At 37.8% G+C, this 12,491-nt stretch overlaps 1 protein-coding gene across 1 annotated transcript in view; it reads right to left on the minus strand.

The window, feature by feature from the left end:
- Nucleotides 1–12,491, minus strand: part of LOC143803957 (dynein axonemal heavy chain 5-like) — a 587,287-nt gene that overhangs the window by 319,623 nt on the left and 255,173 nt on the right. Inside the window, exons 36-42 of the mRNA XM_077281707.1 lie at nucleotides 11,484–11,741; nucleotides 11,245–11,337; nucleotides 8,720–8,919; nucleotides 7,215–7,422; nucleotides 5,262–5,381; nucleotides 4,956–5,090; nucleotides 1,573–1,797 (exon numbers count right to left, since the gene is read on the minus strand). Coding sequence (XP_077137822.1) covers nucleotides 1,573–1,797; nucleotides 4,956–5,090; nucleotides 5,262–5,381; nucleotides 7,215–7,422; nucleotides 8,720–8,919; nucleotides 11,245–11,337; nucleotides 11,484–11,741 — 1,239 coding nt within the window. The remainder of the gene's footprint in view (nucleotides 1–1,572; nucleotides 1,798–4,955; nucleotides 5,091–5,261; nucleotides 5,382–7,214; nucleotides 7,423–8,719; nucleotides 8,920–11,244; nucleotides 11,338–11,483; nucleotides 11,742–12,491) is intronic.

Genomic DNA, 12,491 nt, shown 5'->3' on the forward strand with positions numbered 1-12,491 from the left:
CAGAATCAGAATGAATTAAAATGAAAACATAAATAAATACAAATAGAAGCTATATTGAATCTAGATTTCTATTTTCTCATCTGCTACTGTTCTATAATGAACAAATTATAATGACACACTCAGAATACTTATAGGATTACATATAGTCACAGTATATGATAGTGTACATTGGATATACAAAGTAATTAAAATGATAAAGTGCTTAGCCTTAGGGCTCGTCTATACAACCGATTATATCAGATGAGGGCTATCACGGATAGCACTCTCACCCATGATATCTGTGCACGTCTGATTTTGAGCCAAGTGTCAGATCAAAATCAGGAATCCAAGTCTATAGGTCTGTGAAACACATCTGATGGTACTCAGATGACATGACCGATATTAACAGACTGACATAATGGAGATGGGGCAAAACTTTTTTTTTCCACCTCCGAAAAAAACTTATGCCACTCTGCTCAAACTCTGATCAGAGTCTGATCAGAATAATAGGACCATTTTTATTAGATGGAGAGAACACAATTTTGTGCACCTACCCTTGGGTTGCATTTATACTGCCCAATAGCAGCCATTAAACAACTACCATGTGCTGTCCTGTCATCTTCCTCAGGGCTTACAAATAAATATGTGTAAATATGCATGTCGGACATAAATATAATGTCTTAATTGTATTATTATGCTTGTTACAGAGTTTATTGTCATTTTCTGCCATTTAATGGCCATTGTTATTCTATATTCTCATGTATTGCTGATGTAATGTCCCATCATGACTCTCTCTTGCTCTGCAACTCCTCCTGACTATTTCCTCACATCCTTTCTTTCCGTTCTGCCCAATCTTGGCAGGAGCATGAACCAGTGATAGAGAGACAATACTCCTGTTACCTCTATACTCCAAACTTCATCTTCTACCTCATCTTCACTGACATCTCAACCTCAACATTTGTCAAAGTACTGTGAGTAAACTTCCTAAAAGTTCAGCTACAGCATCTTCCTTGCTGGATCATCCATATGCAGCTGGTCAGGCTATAGAGGCGAGGATAGCGAGTAACACTATCTGCCATTATCTGTACAGAGCACTGTGCTCACATTCCTCAGACACATCTCACCTATGTACATCGGTGGCAGAATATACGGATTGCTACATAGAAGACAATTAATGGTTGTTTAATAACCTTTTTATGCCAACCAACCACACATCTCATGCACATAAAATGATTGGAAATACATTCATTTTGTGCACATAGTATACCATTTTCTTCTGCAGCACATGGCATATTTACATAGGATGATATGCTGCTGAAAATTACTACTTTTATGCAAGCTTAAAAATCACTTCACCCAACGAATGAGAGGTTTGCTTTTTCATTAGAAAACTATCAGCCTACTTATACTTGCCGATGATCAGAAATGAGCACCCCTTTCCCAATAAATGGTCAGTTAGTTTAAATGCACCCTCAGCTTTGATACTAAGCAATTGTCAGACCATTTTAAAGCTTATATTCAGATAAGAAAGTTTTATGAATTTGTGACGAGATATATGGACATCTGTTTCATAGGATCAGATAAAAATCATACCAAGATTATATTTTCCAGTTTTAGCCTCTGTGACTGGGAGATTACATCTTCCATATTTTTCCAGTACCCCTTAGCAGTAATAGTAGATAGCTTGACAACAATCGCTGTATACTTCTTCAGAATACGAGACTGAGCCTTGTGATCCCGATTTGTTTCAGAAATAGAGCATTCAAAATCTCTAGTCCATAGGTAGAGCAGGCCAAGGATTGCAGCTTGGGTTGGGAACTTTAAAACAGAAAAAGGATTTTTTTAAAATAACGAAATGTAAAAGCTCACAGCACATGTAGCGATGTTCATTGACAAATTCACCAATTATGTCCTCTGCTGCTAAGCAGTAAATATACGGTCAGTACCATACTGTAGCTACAGCTTTAGATGATGTACTCTTAGAGGGGGTGAAAGAGCATGAACCCATAATAAATACTTAACAGCTGAAATCGTGATAAGGAAACATATGAAATTCAGCTCATAATCCATTATACTACATACAACTAGTAGAAAATAATCCTAACATCAGATAAAAGTAATTGGAGTAATCAGAAGATCGCGTAAAATCACATTTTGGCTGGTTGGCAAGTGGCTATCACACATATGAGGTGCAGCTTCCATGCAGCGCCACATTATAGAAGTCACAGTGACTTTCCTCTGTATCACTAGAAATTAATTGCAAATTGCTTGCTTCTTGTTAATGGCCGCAATTTTTTTTTGTACATCCGTATGGCAATTAACAAAAGGCATGCAGTTTGCAATGAAATTCAAGTGAAGCAGCTGCATGGCATCCATAACTCTGCCGTGTGCTAGCTGTGCTTTGACCTCTTTGCGGCACTCCAACCTAAGACCTTTTTTAACCCTCCCCCCTTTTTAGGCACGTCCAAGGTTGCCTCCCTCTCTTTGATGCAGGCTCCGGAGATGAGTCAGCAACTTTTCCTGCACATCTCAGGTTTTATCAGCTAACATGTACCCCTAAGGCTATGTGCCCACATTGCAGAATGTAAGCAGAATTTTCCTCATCAAAACCGGACTCCCTTGCCAGGAAATCCGCTTGCGTTTTTCTAGCATTTTTTTCATGTTTTATCACGTATTTGTCGCGTTTTTCTCACGTTTTTCATGCGTTTTTTTCCCATGCATCCCAATACAATTATATAGCGCCAATTCCGCAAAATTAATGAGCATGCTGCGTTTTTTTCCGCGATGTGTTTCCGCTGCGGAAAAAATGCAGCATGGGCACAACAATGTGGAATTCCATTAAAAATAATGTGATGCGTTTTGTACGCTTTTTTTAAGCGTCTCCGCAGCGGAAAAAACGCTTAAAAAACGCACCGTGGGCACATAGCCTAACATCCACGGGTGGAATCGCAATCCACCTGCTGCTGTTAATATGTTAAATGCCGCTCTCAAGTTCCAACAGCGGCATTTAACATGTTGGAAGCGCTTCGCTTATCCTGCCCATCGCGCAGTGTCACATAACCACGGGTCATTGATGGGTTGGCATTTTACCTACACACAGCAGGGCTGATGTAGCATAAGCGATCAGATGATCGCAGCTTCTAGTCTCCCATGAAGACTATTAAATGCAGTGAAAAGTTAAAACAAAGTTTTAAAAAATATTTAAAAAAATAAATAAAAGACTAGATCACCACTTTTATCCCATTCAAAATAAAACAATAAAAGAAATAAAAAATACACATACTTGGTATCATTGAGTTTATAGTCGCCCGATCTTTTAATATAAAAAAAAAATTAATCTGATTGGTAAATGTTGTAACGAGTAAAAAAGAAGAAGAATTCGTTTTTTTTGGTCACCACAACATTGCATTAAAATGTAATAACTAGAGATCAAAAGATCGTATCTGCACCAAAATAGTATCAATAAAAATTTAATCTTGGAGCGCAAAAAGAAGCCCTCACCCAGCCCCAGATCATGAAAAATGAAGACGCTACGGGTCTCGGAAAATGGCAACTTTTTTTGTATAAACTATAATTTTTTCACCACTTAGATAAAAAGAACCTATACAGAAAAAAAAACAATTGTGGAATGCCAAATTTTTTGCAATTTCACAGCACTTCAAATTTTTTTTCACCTTTTCCAGTACACTATAAGGTAATACCAATGGTGTTGTTCAAATGTACAGCTCACATTGCAGAAAACAAGCCCTCACACATCCATATTGATGAAAAGATAAAAATGTTATGGCTCTGGGAAGAAGGGGGCAAAAATCGAAAACGCAAAAACGGATAAGGGGATAAAGGGGATAAATGACAAATCCAAAGTTTAGTGATTTTTACAAAATTTAAAAGCTATTTTCATTACAATCTACTTTGTAAATTGCTTTAAAATTCTAACGTGGCAATTTAAGAAAAACATTGCTAGATACTCACTTGTCACTGCAATGATTTCAAACAGATTATTTCAAAGGAAAACTAGTATCAGAAAATAACATTTTTTATCAGGTTATTGGGTTACATGTATTTTTTCAATGTGGTAATGTTTTTTTAATGAATATATTAAAAAGAGACAAAAATAATATTCTTGCAATATTCACATGGTCCACAGGGACTTTTTTAGACTCAGACTGCCTGTCCTTTCGGGAAAAGTTTACAGGAGTTTCCTTATCAGTAGAGACAGAATTAAAATGTCAAGGAGCATCTTAACACACAGCTGATAACACAGGATCCACCAATCACAATAAGTGATATCGCAGCTCTCCCTGCTCCCTCTCCTTTCACAATGACCTTTGCACATGGTCAATACACACTTCACTACAAAATATAGGATCAGGGTCTAGCCATTTTAATGTACATGTGTTGTTTCTTGAAACAACAGGAAGTTAGACTTCATAAAAGCTCTAAAAGTCAGTGTGAAAATGTCAAGATTGTTTTTTTTTATTTTTGATACAGGAATGGAACAAATATGGAAAAAAAGAAGGCATTGTCAAAAATTTTAAACATAAATTTAACAAAATAACCCTGATTTTTTTTTTTATAGAATCGGCCAATTATCTATGTATTTGGATCTCTCAATTGTTCCCCAACAGATGACATTGGGTGGAAAAGTGTAGTCAATTTAATCACTTCATTATTTTGTTCTTCAGGTAAATAAGCCAATTCCAGATGAGTCTGGTAGTAACTTACTCCGCTGTCCCTATAGAGAACACATGAATAAGTGTTTAGCCAACAGATATCTAAGGTGTATGGTCACCTAAACACAATAATGGTACACTTGCCAAAAATTGATGAGAAACTAATATCCCCTACTTCCCTTTTTACATTTTTATTGACCATTATTATTAAATAATAATAGTCAACGGAAATGTAGCAGTTCACTAATTACATGCATAATTAGAAGCAGATCCTACACCGCATGAATCATTTCTTTGTGATACCTTCTGGGTCCACTCCTCTATAGCCATCCCTTGATTAATGTCTTCAACAATACCACAGATTTTGCTATTCAATGAATTACGTAGGCTGCTGTTTAATTTACTCAGCCAGGTACCTAAGCTAGAAGTAAGAGCAACCTGTAAAATGAAAACAGAAAGGAACATATGTAAATGTACGCTATCTAAAAAGCTGAGCAATTGGAGACAAAGTAATTTCAAACGTTCACACCCAAAACAGCTCACTGAGTAGTAAGACAAGTTTCAAGACATGAGTGCGAGGTAAGAGAATAGGTGCTAGGCAATAGTGACCTGTTCATCCAACTGCAAACATTCCTCTGCATGTCCTCTCACAGCCACTGCATTGATTTTCAAGCAAGGTTCCTTATATTCATTGGCTCGATTCCTTTCCTGGTTTCCTGATATCCCAGCCTGCAATGTATTAGGTAAAGGTGGCTGTCAATGTATAAGTGCGTTGATTTCATTGTTCTTAGAAAATAATAACACTTTAATTATAAAAATAGCATCAAGTATCATTAGTGCTGTTTTAATGATGAAGTACCGATGGATCAGGCATGCTGACATATTACGGTTGTATTGCACAGACCCATATAAGACTCTCATTGCAACAGTAAGTTTTACTGCTGACCATGTGCATCCTTCATGTCCACAGACCTAGACTGACCAGGAGATCTGAAGTATTATTATGCAGTAGACAACTGGTAGAGGAGACAATATAGACTAAGCATTTTCTTTTTTCATGCCTCAAAGCCTACTTCTTCTCTGAAAATGGTGGCCAGGCAAACCTAGTAATCTAATTTATAGCATAATGGGACAGACTTATCAACATTATTTAATTAAAGACAGTGAAAATTGTCAGACTGCCTAGTCAATGTTTACATCACCTATTAGTTGACTTACTGTGTGCCAGAAATGAGCGCCAAAACTCTGGCGCTGTTTTTGGTTGGTGTGTTGCTGTCATGGGTGTGTCAAAGGCTGCAGACCGTCGCTCTCCATCTGACTGCAGAAGGTCTCAGCAGTTTGCTTTGCAGACTTCCTCCTGGTCTTTCTGACTCTAGGGCCCAGTGGCAACCTTCCCCCGGTTCTAATGGACACACCTAGACCTGGGTGTTTATAACTCTCAGCTTGCTGCTGGACGTTGCCAGGGATATTTTGGCTTGAAGCTATAATAGTCGTCTATCTTCCTCTTTGGTGTTTGGAGGACGTTTGTGTTTCTCTGAGTCAATCTAAGTGTTTCCCTTGTTTGTGTATCCCTTCTGCCTTTAGTTATAGTGGGGATTGACCAGTGCTCATCCTTCCCTAAGCAGGGTGTATTGCTAGGGTTAAGCAGGGTTTAGGTGTCCTGTTCGGCGACAGGTTTTGAACCAATATAGGGATGCTTAGGGCAGACAGGGTGACGTTAGATCTGCCTAGGGTTCTCCACTCCCCCTTCCCTAGTGTTGGGTTCCCTTACCCTCATCCCTTTGTGTTGCACTTAGTCTTTCCTACACTGTGCATAACAGTTGCAAGTTAATGACTCATTTCTGATAATCCATGTCCCATTAAAATGAGGACATCCTATCCATGTCGATCAAGTTATAAAAAAGTGTCTAAAACACAACATTCCACATGCAAATTCCTTCAAAAGTCTGGAGCTTTTTACTTGATAAATTTGCTCCATTGTCTTTTGTGGAAAAACCATTTAAACAGAACATATATTATTGCAGTGAGTGCATAGATTATGTAAGAAGGCAGGAAATAAGGTTCTGGATGGCAGGTATGTGATACTGAGATGTTTTTTATTTTTACTTGAGTCCGGGATTTAGGAATGGCAAAAAGAGCCTGGGTGGAAAAGGTTGCTCCCATACTCCTGTCCAGGTCTTACTGGCCTAATGAAATGCACCTGGTCTAGCTCAGGTAGTAGTAGTGTGCTGAGGCTGGAGAAAGGCAGAGCTGGTGAATAGCCTGTACTGCAGCCTGAGAGGTTCCTGTAATACCAAGTTGGTGAAACCATTTAGTTTACTTTGCCTTACTCAGAGAGAGGACTGTTTTGATATTTATTGAAGAAATGACTGTCTGGTTATTCATTTGTGCTGAAGAAAGGCTGTTTCATTTTGGATCTGTAAAGTTTAGGACAATAAACTTTATTCTGTTTTGATACAAAAACTCTGTGCCTGTGTGTATCCAAGCACCTACCCGAGAGCTGAAAACCCTACAACATTTTAATACAAGTTACAGTAAATAAATAAACAAACGTTAACTTACTGATTTTAATGATCTTTGAAATATACTTTCAGTGTCTGTGACATGTGTTGTGCTCCTTTGACCTGTTGAAAACCAGCCTTCATTTCCCGACCGAACACTTAAAAAGTCAAGAACTGGACCTGTTGTTTCAACTTCCTCTTCAGAGATCTCACTTTCCACCTCTTCAACTTTCTCTACTTCAATAGAGGAAACCCCACCAAACAAGTTCCTAAAAGGCAATACATTTTAATTGCAAAACAAGCATGAAGATAAAATACAGTTAGACACGTTAAATGATTTCTGTAACAATATCACCTAATGTTTGAACTGCATGGTATATGTTACGTGTATGCCCCTAGGTTCAGAGAGGAATTCTTTAGAACTCTGGGGGGAACCGTTACTCAGGGCGACCATGCACTGCAGCTTCCTCAGGCACAAGATAGATCCACTTGCTCACACAGATACGATTGATAAAGTCCTCATGAACATGAACAGTGTAGTTTAATGTCACAGCACATCCAGTACAATTCAAGTCTCTTAAGCACAGGCTTTATAAACAGGACAGCTGCTTCTTAGAGGCACATTGGCTAAAGGTCTATTTTGAAAGCACACTTCAGCACACACCAAGACTCTTTACAAAAGCACAGCAGTACACAGCATTCCTTCTAGCACAGTGTAATGGAGGAAGAAAGGAGGGTTTGCTGAGGGAGATTATCCCTGTAATACAACTTCTTCCAGTACTTAGCTTCCTGCTCTTGTTAGACTTCCTCAACTAGCAGTAAGGGGGTTAGCACAACTCCACTCTGTAATGGAATCCTGAATCCCTATGGTTCACTTGCCTGAACTTCTGGACACAGATCACAGAAACACACCACTCATTCCTTTGGCTGCTGCTAGAGCAGTAAACAAGTTTCCCACAATCCCCTGAGGCTCTGCTAACCACTCCCTGTCTCCTGTGACTGTGATAACCCCTCTAGTTGCTGGATGCTTTTGAAACAACAGCAGTTATCACTATTTCTGCATGTCACATACAGTATGCAGTATATAAATCGTAAGATAGATGGGGCCTTTTAAAAGTCCAAGATTGACAGACATAATTTAAAGAACATTAAAGGAACAACAATTAAATCCATGTGAGCCCAATGATGATGTTATTAGACATAAAAAAATACTCAATGTAATATTGTAATTACATGAAAAAATTTTAAATCCATGTGAATGGTACTGTCTATCAATACCCTACTTTCCATTGTACAAGTCAATAAGTAAGATGATTTCTGTATTACATTATTTATACACATACAAAGCATGGTGACTGAAATCCCACTAAGGATGTTCTCCCCATGTTTGCGTGAGTTTCCTCCGGGTTCTCCGGTTTCCTCCCACGTTCCAAATACATACTGATAGGGAATTTAGATTGATGACTCACATGTAAAGCGCCATGGAATAAATGGCGCAATAATAATAAATAATAATAATAATGTCTGCGAGTCACTGTAGAATATGTCTAAGAACACATACAGTACCTTAAATGATGGTGAAGATATTTGGTATCATAAGGCCGGCTAAGCACAGATACCAGAGCTAAATTTGACAAGAAGTAGAAGCGAGGGAAACTCTGTCTCATTTTGCCAAGGTAAGAATTTAAGGCGTGAAAACAGATCTCCAGCTCCTGGTAGAAGTGTCTTAGAAGAACTTCCTTGGGAACATCTCCTGTACAGCAGCACTACGTAAAAGAGTGTAGAAGATATGTTTAGTTCAATTGATATCTATGCATTTAGTCTTCACACTAAATGAAAAGCTTCAAATTTCATTCTCTTGCACATCAAGTGCCCATTTATCAAGACTGGTGTATAGTATAGCAATCTTCATGAAGGGTTTACTGGTGTAAGATGCGCCAAATTCATTAACCCCTTCAAGACCGTGCAATTTTTCAATTTTGCATTTTCCTTTCAAATTATTGCAGCATAGAGTCAAATTGATATTCTCCCTAGCCTATGGCTGGACTTTATAGGTGGACCAACATAGTAATGGAGGCTTTCAACATGTCATCAGGTCAAATGGGGAATGGTAATGTAGACTTGTACATTAGCACTCCCACGGCCAAATACATTAAAATGGTGCAACATCTAAATGGTTAAACAGCAATGGTCAAAGCTAGCACCAGTTACTGCTGTTGCAGGCACATACCAGCAGTACAAATCACCTCGTATTTACATTATAAGAGGTTAAGAGGCATGCACCTCTTAATGAATTTGGAGTGTCCTACATCTGCCGTGTACTCCATGGACTGAAGTACATTTCTGTTGTAATTTACAGTACTTTTGTGCTGGAAATTATTATGCATTTGTCAGACGTCCTCTATCACGCCCATTTTTCATCAAAGTTGGAGAAGCTAACAAAAGAAAATATTTTTTTTTAAAAATTGTGCAATTAAGAGCTGTGCAATGATATAGCGACATTTTAAACAGTTTCAAGCCGGAATTGTGGAGAAAACTGTTGATGAATCGGGGCCATATTCTGTGTTAAAGCTCTGCGGATTGTGTTATTCCTTTTAAAAATATGTATATAGACAACGGAGTCAAAGCAGTGCGTCCCTACCAGGCCTCCTACTAGCAGCGTTGATTGGACAATATCAGACTGTGAAGGGACGCACCCAATATTGGTAACACCCAGTTGTCAAATCAGTCACACACTACTAGCAGGAATGAATAGTGTTAAGAAAGTGTCCATCAGAATTGTTTTCTCTGGGAATACAAGTGTCTACAAAAAATTACATTCTCACAAATGTTCTCATGCACATGCTTTGAATACTAACTTCCTCATATTTATCTGTGTTGCGGAATCTTTATTTGCTTTTCAGTAGGGGAAAGGACAGGAGTTACACAAAAGAATGAATAACGTCCCCACTAGGACTGTGCAAACAAAGATCATCCACACCTTTATTAAACAATGGGTCGTGTACTTTTTCTTGCTTTATTTTCTAGAATCATATTTTTAAGGCTGATGCTTACACCAATGAGAAAGGGACAAGTCTACTGGGTTCTTAGAGTTATGATGGAATCTGGAAACTATTGAAACTAATAATTCAGAATTGGCCCAACAAAGATAGTGTCTAAACCTATGCCATAAAAACTCATTTTCAATTTTTTAGTAAACATTTAATCCAATGTTTTACAGTGATTTAAAATATATACTTCATATAAAAATATAACTTAGCTCTCTATTACAGGCAACAAACCGCACTGAGTTATTATGGATCCCCTTATTGTTTACAGACACAAGGACTCATTATAGTCATCTGTTAACTATGCATCAATTAGGTTTAAATAACCACATTTTATTACCTTATTCATAAAAAAAAATTAAAGGGGAACTATACCTCAGGTAACTATTCAAGATAAGCTGTCCAGCATATATACATGAGAAATAACATTATCTCTCATCCCTATATCTATTGTAGACTGCATTTTCACCATTTTCCACCCCTCTAGACTTTATCACTTAATTTGCAATTAACTCTGAGCAGCCCAATACAAAGCACAGCTCACAAAGAGATGCATTCTTGCTCTTCCTTCTTTTTTTTTTAGCAAACTGGCAAAAGCAGCAACAGAATTGAATACATTTTACTGCAGTACTCAGCAGTGTAGATATGAATCCAGCTCTAGAGTGAGGAAAAAGACTGGTTTGAATGCTCAGAATAATCTTTTTGCATTTCTTGCTGCCTGTTTTCTCACTCTACTCTTCATTTCTTCTTCCATTTTCCCTCTACATAGTTCAATATGCTATATAACCTGAGACCTCACTGTGCTGGCAGTCGGTCGGATCTTGAGCAAGATAAAGCTAAGCTGGCTTTTTTTTTCAGAGTGGATAGTGAGTTCAGAATGCAGGAGCGAAAGGAAGTGAAGAAGAAAAATTATATATTGGAAAGATACATAGCTTCGCTTGTACTATTGATTTATGCAAAGTTTGATGAAAGTACAGTTCTCATTAATTGAGTATAAAATAAAAATTATGGTATTTGCTTCAAAATCATTAGAATTTCCTTCACCTGGAGGACATTTTTTGTCTTGTAAGCTGAAACCATCATCAAAGTCCATCGTCTGTTTACTTTTGCAAATCTTCTTGCATCCCGTGGTAGTTCCTGTTTATTGAGAATAAAAGAAAGGAAGCATTGAAAGGTCACTAATTATTATTTTGAAAAACAAAAAGAGAAGTTACAGTTGTAATATTGCAAACAATATGTATTGTACAGCAATTACAATTTATAATGAAACAGGTATACATTACTTGGATATTAGTGGGATTATTGTACACTTCCTCGAGATGCTGCCACAGCTCTTGTACATCGATCCACAGCTCCAAGACATCACCCACACGCTTTAGTTTCTCTGCCCAGGTTGTCGCTTCCTCTCTTAGGGGATCAATTTCCTTTGAGGACAGCATCTGTGCAAGGAGCATGTGGGCATCTTCTAACGCTTCTAGTAAAATTAGTGTCTGATCCTTTGCCAACAGCACTTTGGTTTTGTAAGGTTTGAAGCTTAGAACCTACACATGGAAGAGATTCTAAATTACATCCAATTACTGTGATGACATTAAAACATATTATGTCTAAGAATTCTCTGGACAAATGAAATTATGGGGACCTTTACAATTTGGAGGCACAGTGGAGGCACTAGTAATATGTGCAATCATAAAGGGGGAAATATTACTATATGAAGGCACTAATACAATATGGAGACATAATGGCCGTACTATTACTATATGGTGCCAGAGTGGGGTGCAAAGGAGGAATTACTATATGGAGGCACACATGTACCACTTTTACTATTTGGAGGCATAGAGGGCGGCATAGTAAAAATATTGAAGTATGGGGGTACTATTTAGAATTATCACTAATGTTAGCGTCACACTCTAAATTGAAATCTAAAGTAAACTATAGACACTTTAAAGAGCTCAGACTGGTTTAACAAAAAAATTAAAAAAGCAATAATGACCCCCTGACTCAAAAATGCCCCACATTAAATGGAAATACCAGGAAGTACCTGGTTAGCCAATCATTGGGCACAACTAGTACTTTCTGCCGTGTGTGTCCTGGAAGTAGAAACCAGCAGAGACCGAGTCAGAATTTAAATGGAAACTGTGGGGCATTGGTGAATATATAAGCAGTGGGTACAGAAAGTATTCAGACCCCTTTAAATTTTTCACTCTTTGTTTCATTGCAGCCATTTGGTAAATTCAAAAAAGTTCATTTTTTTTTCTCATTAATGTACACTCTGCACCCCATCTTGATAAAAA

The sequence above is a fragment of the Ranitomeya variabilis genome, chromosome 2 (genome assembly GCF_051348905.1).
Source record: "Ranitomeya variabilis isolate aRanVar5 chromosome 2, aRanVar5.hap1, whole genome shotgun sequence".
Classification (NCBI taxonomy): Eukaryota; Metazoa; Chordata; class Amphibia; order Anura; family Dendrobatidae; genus Ranitomeya; species Ranitomeya variabilis.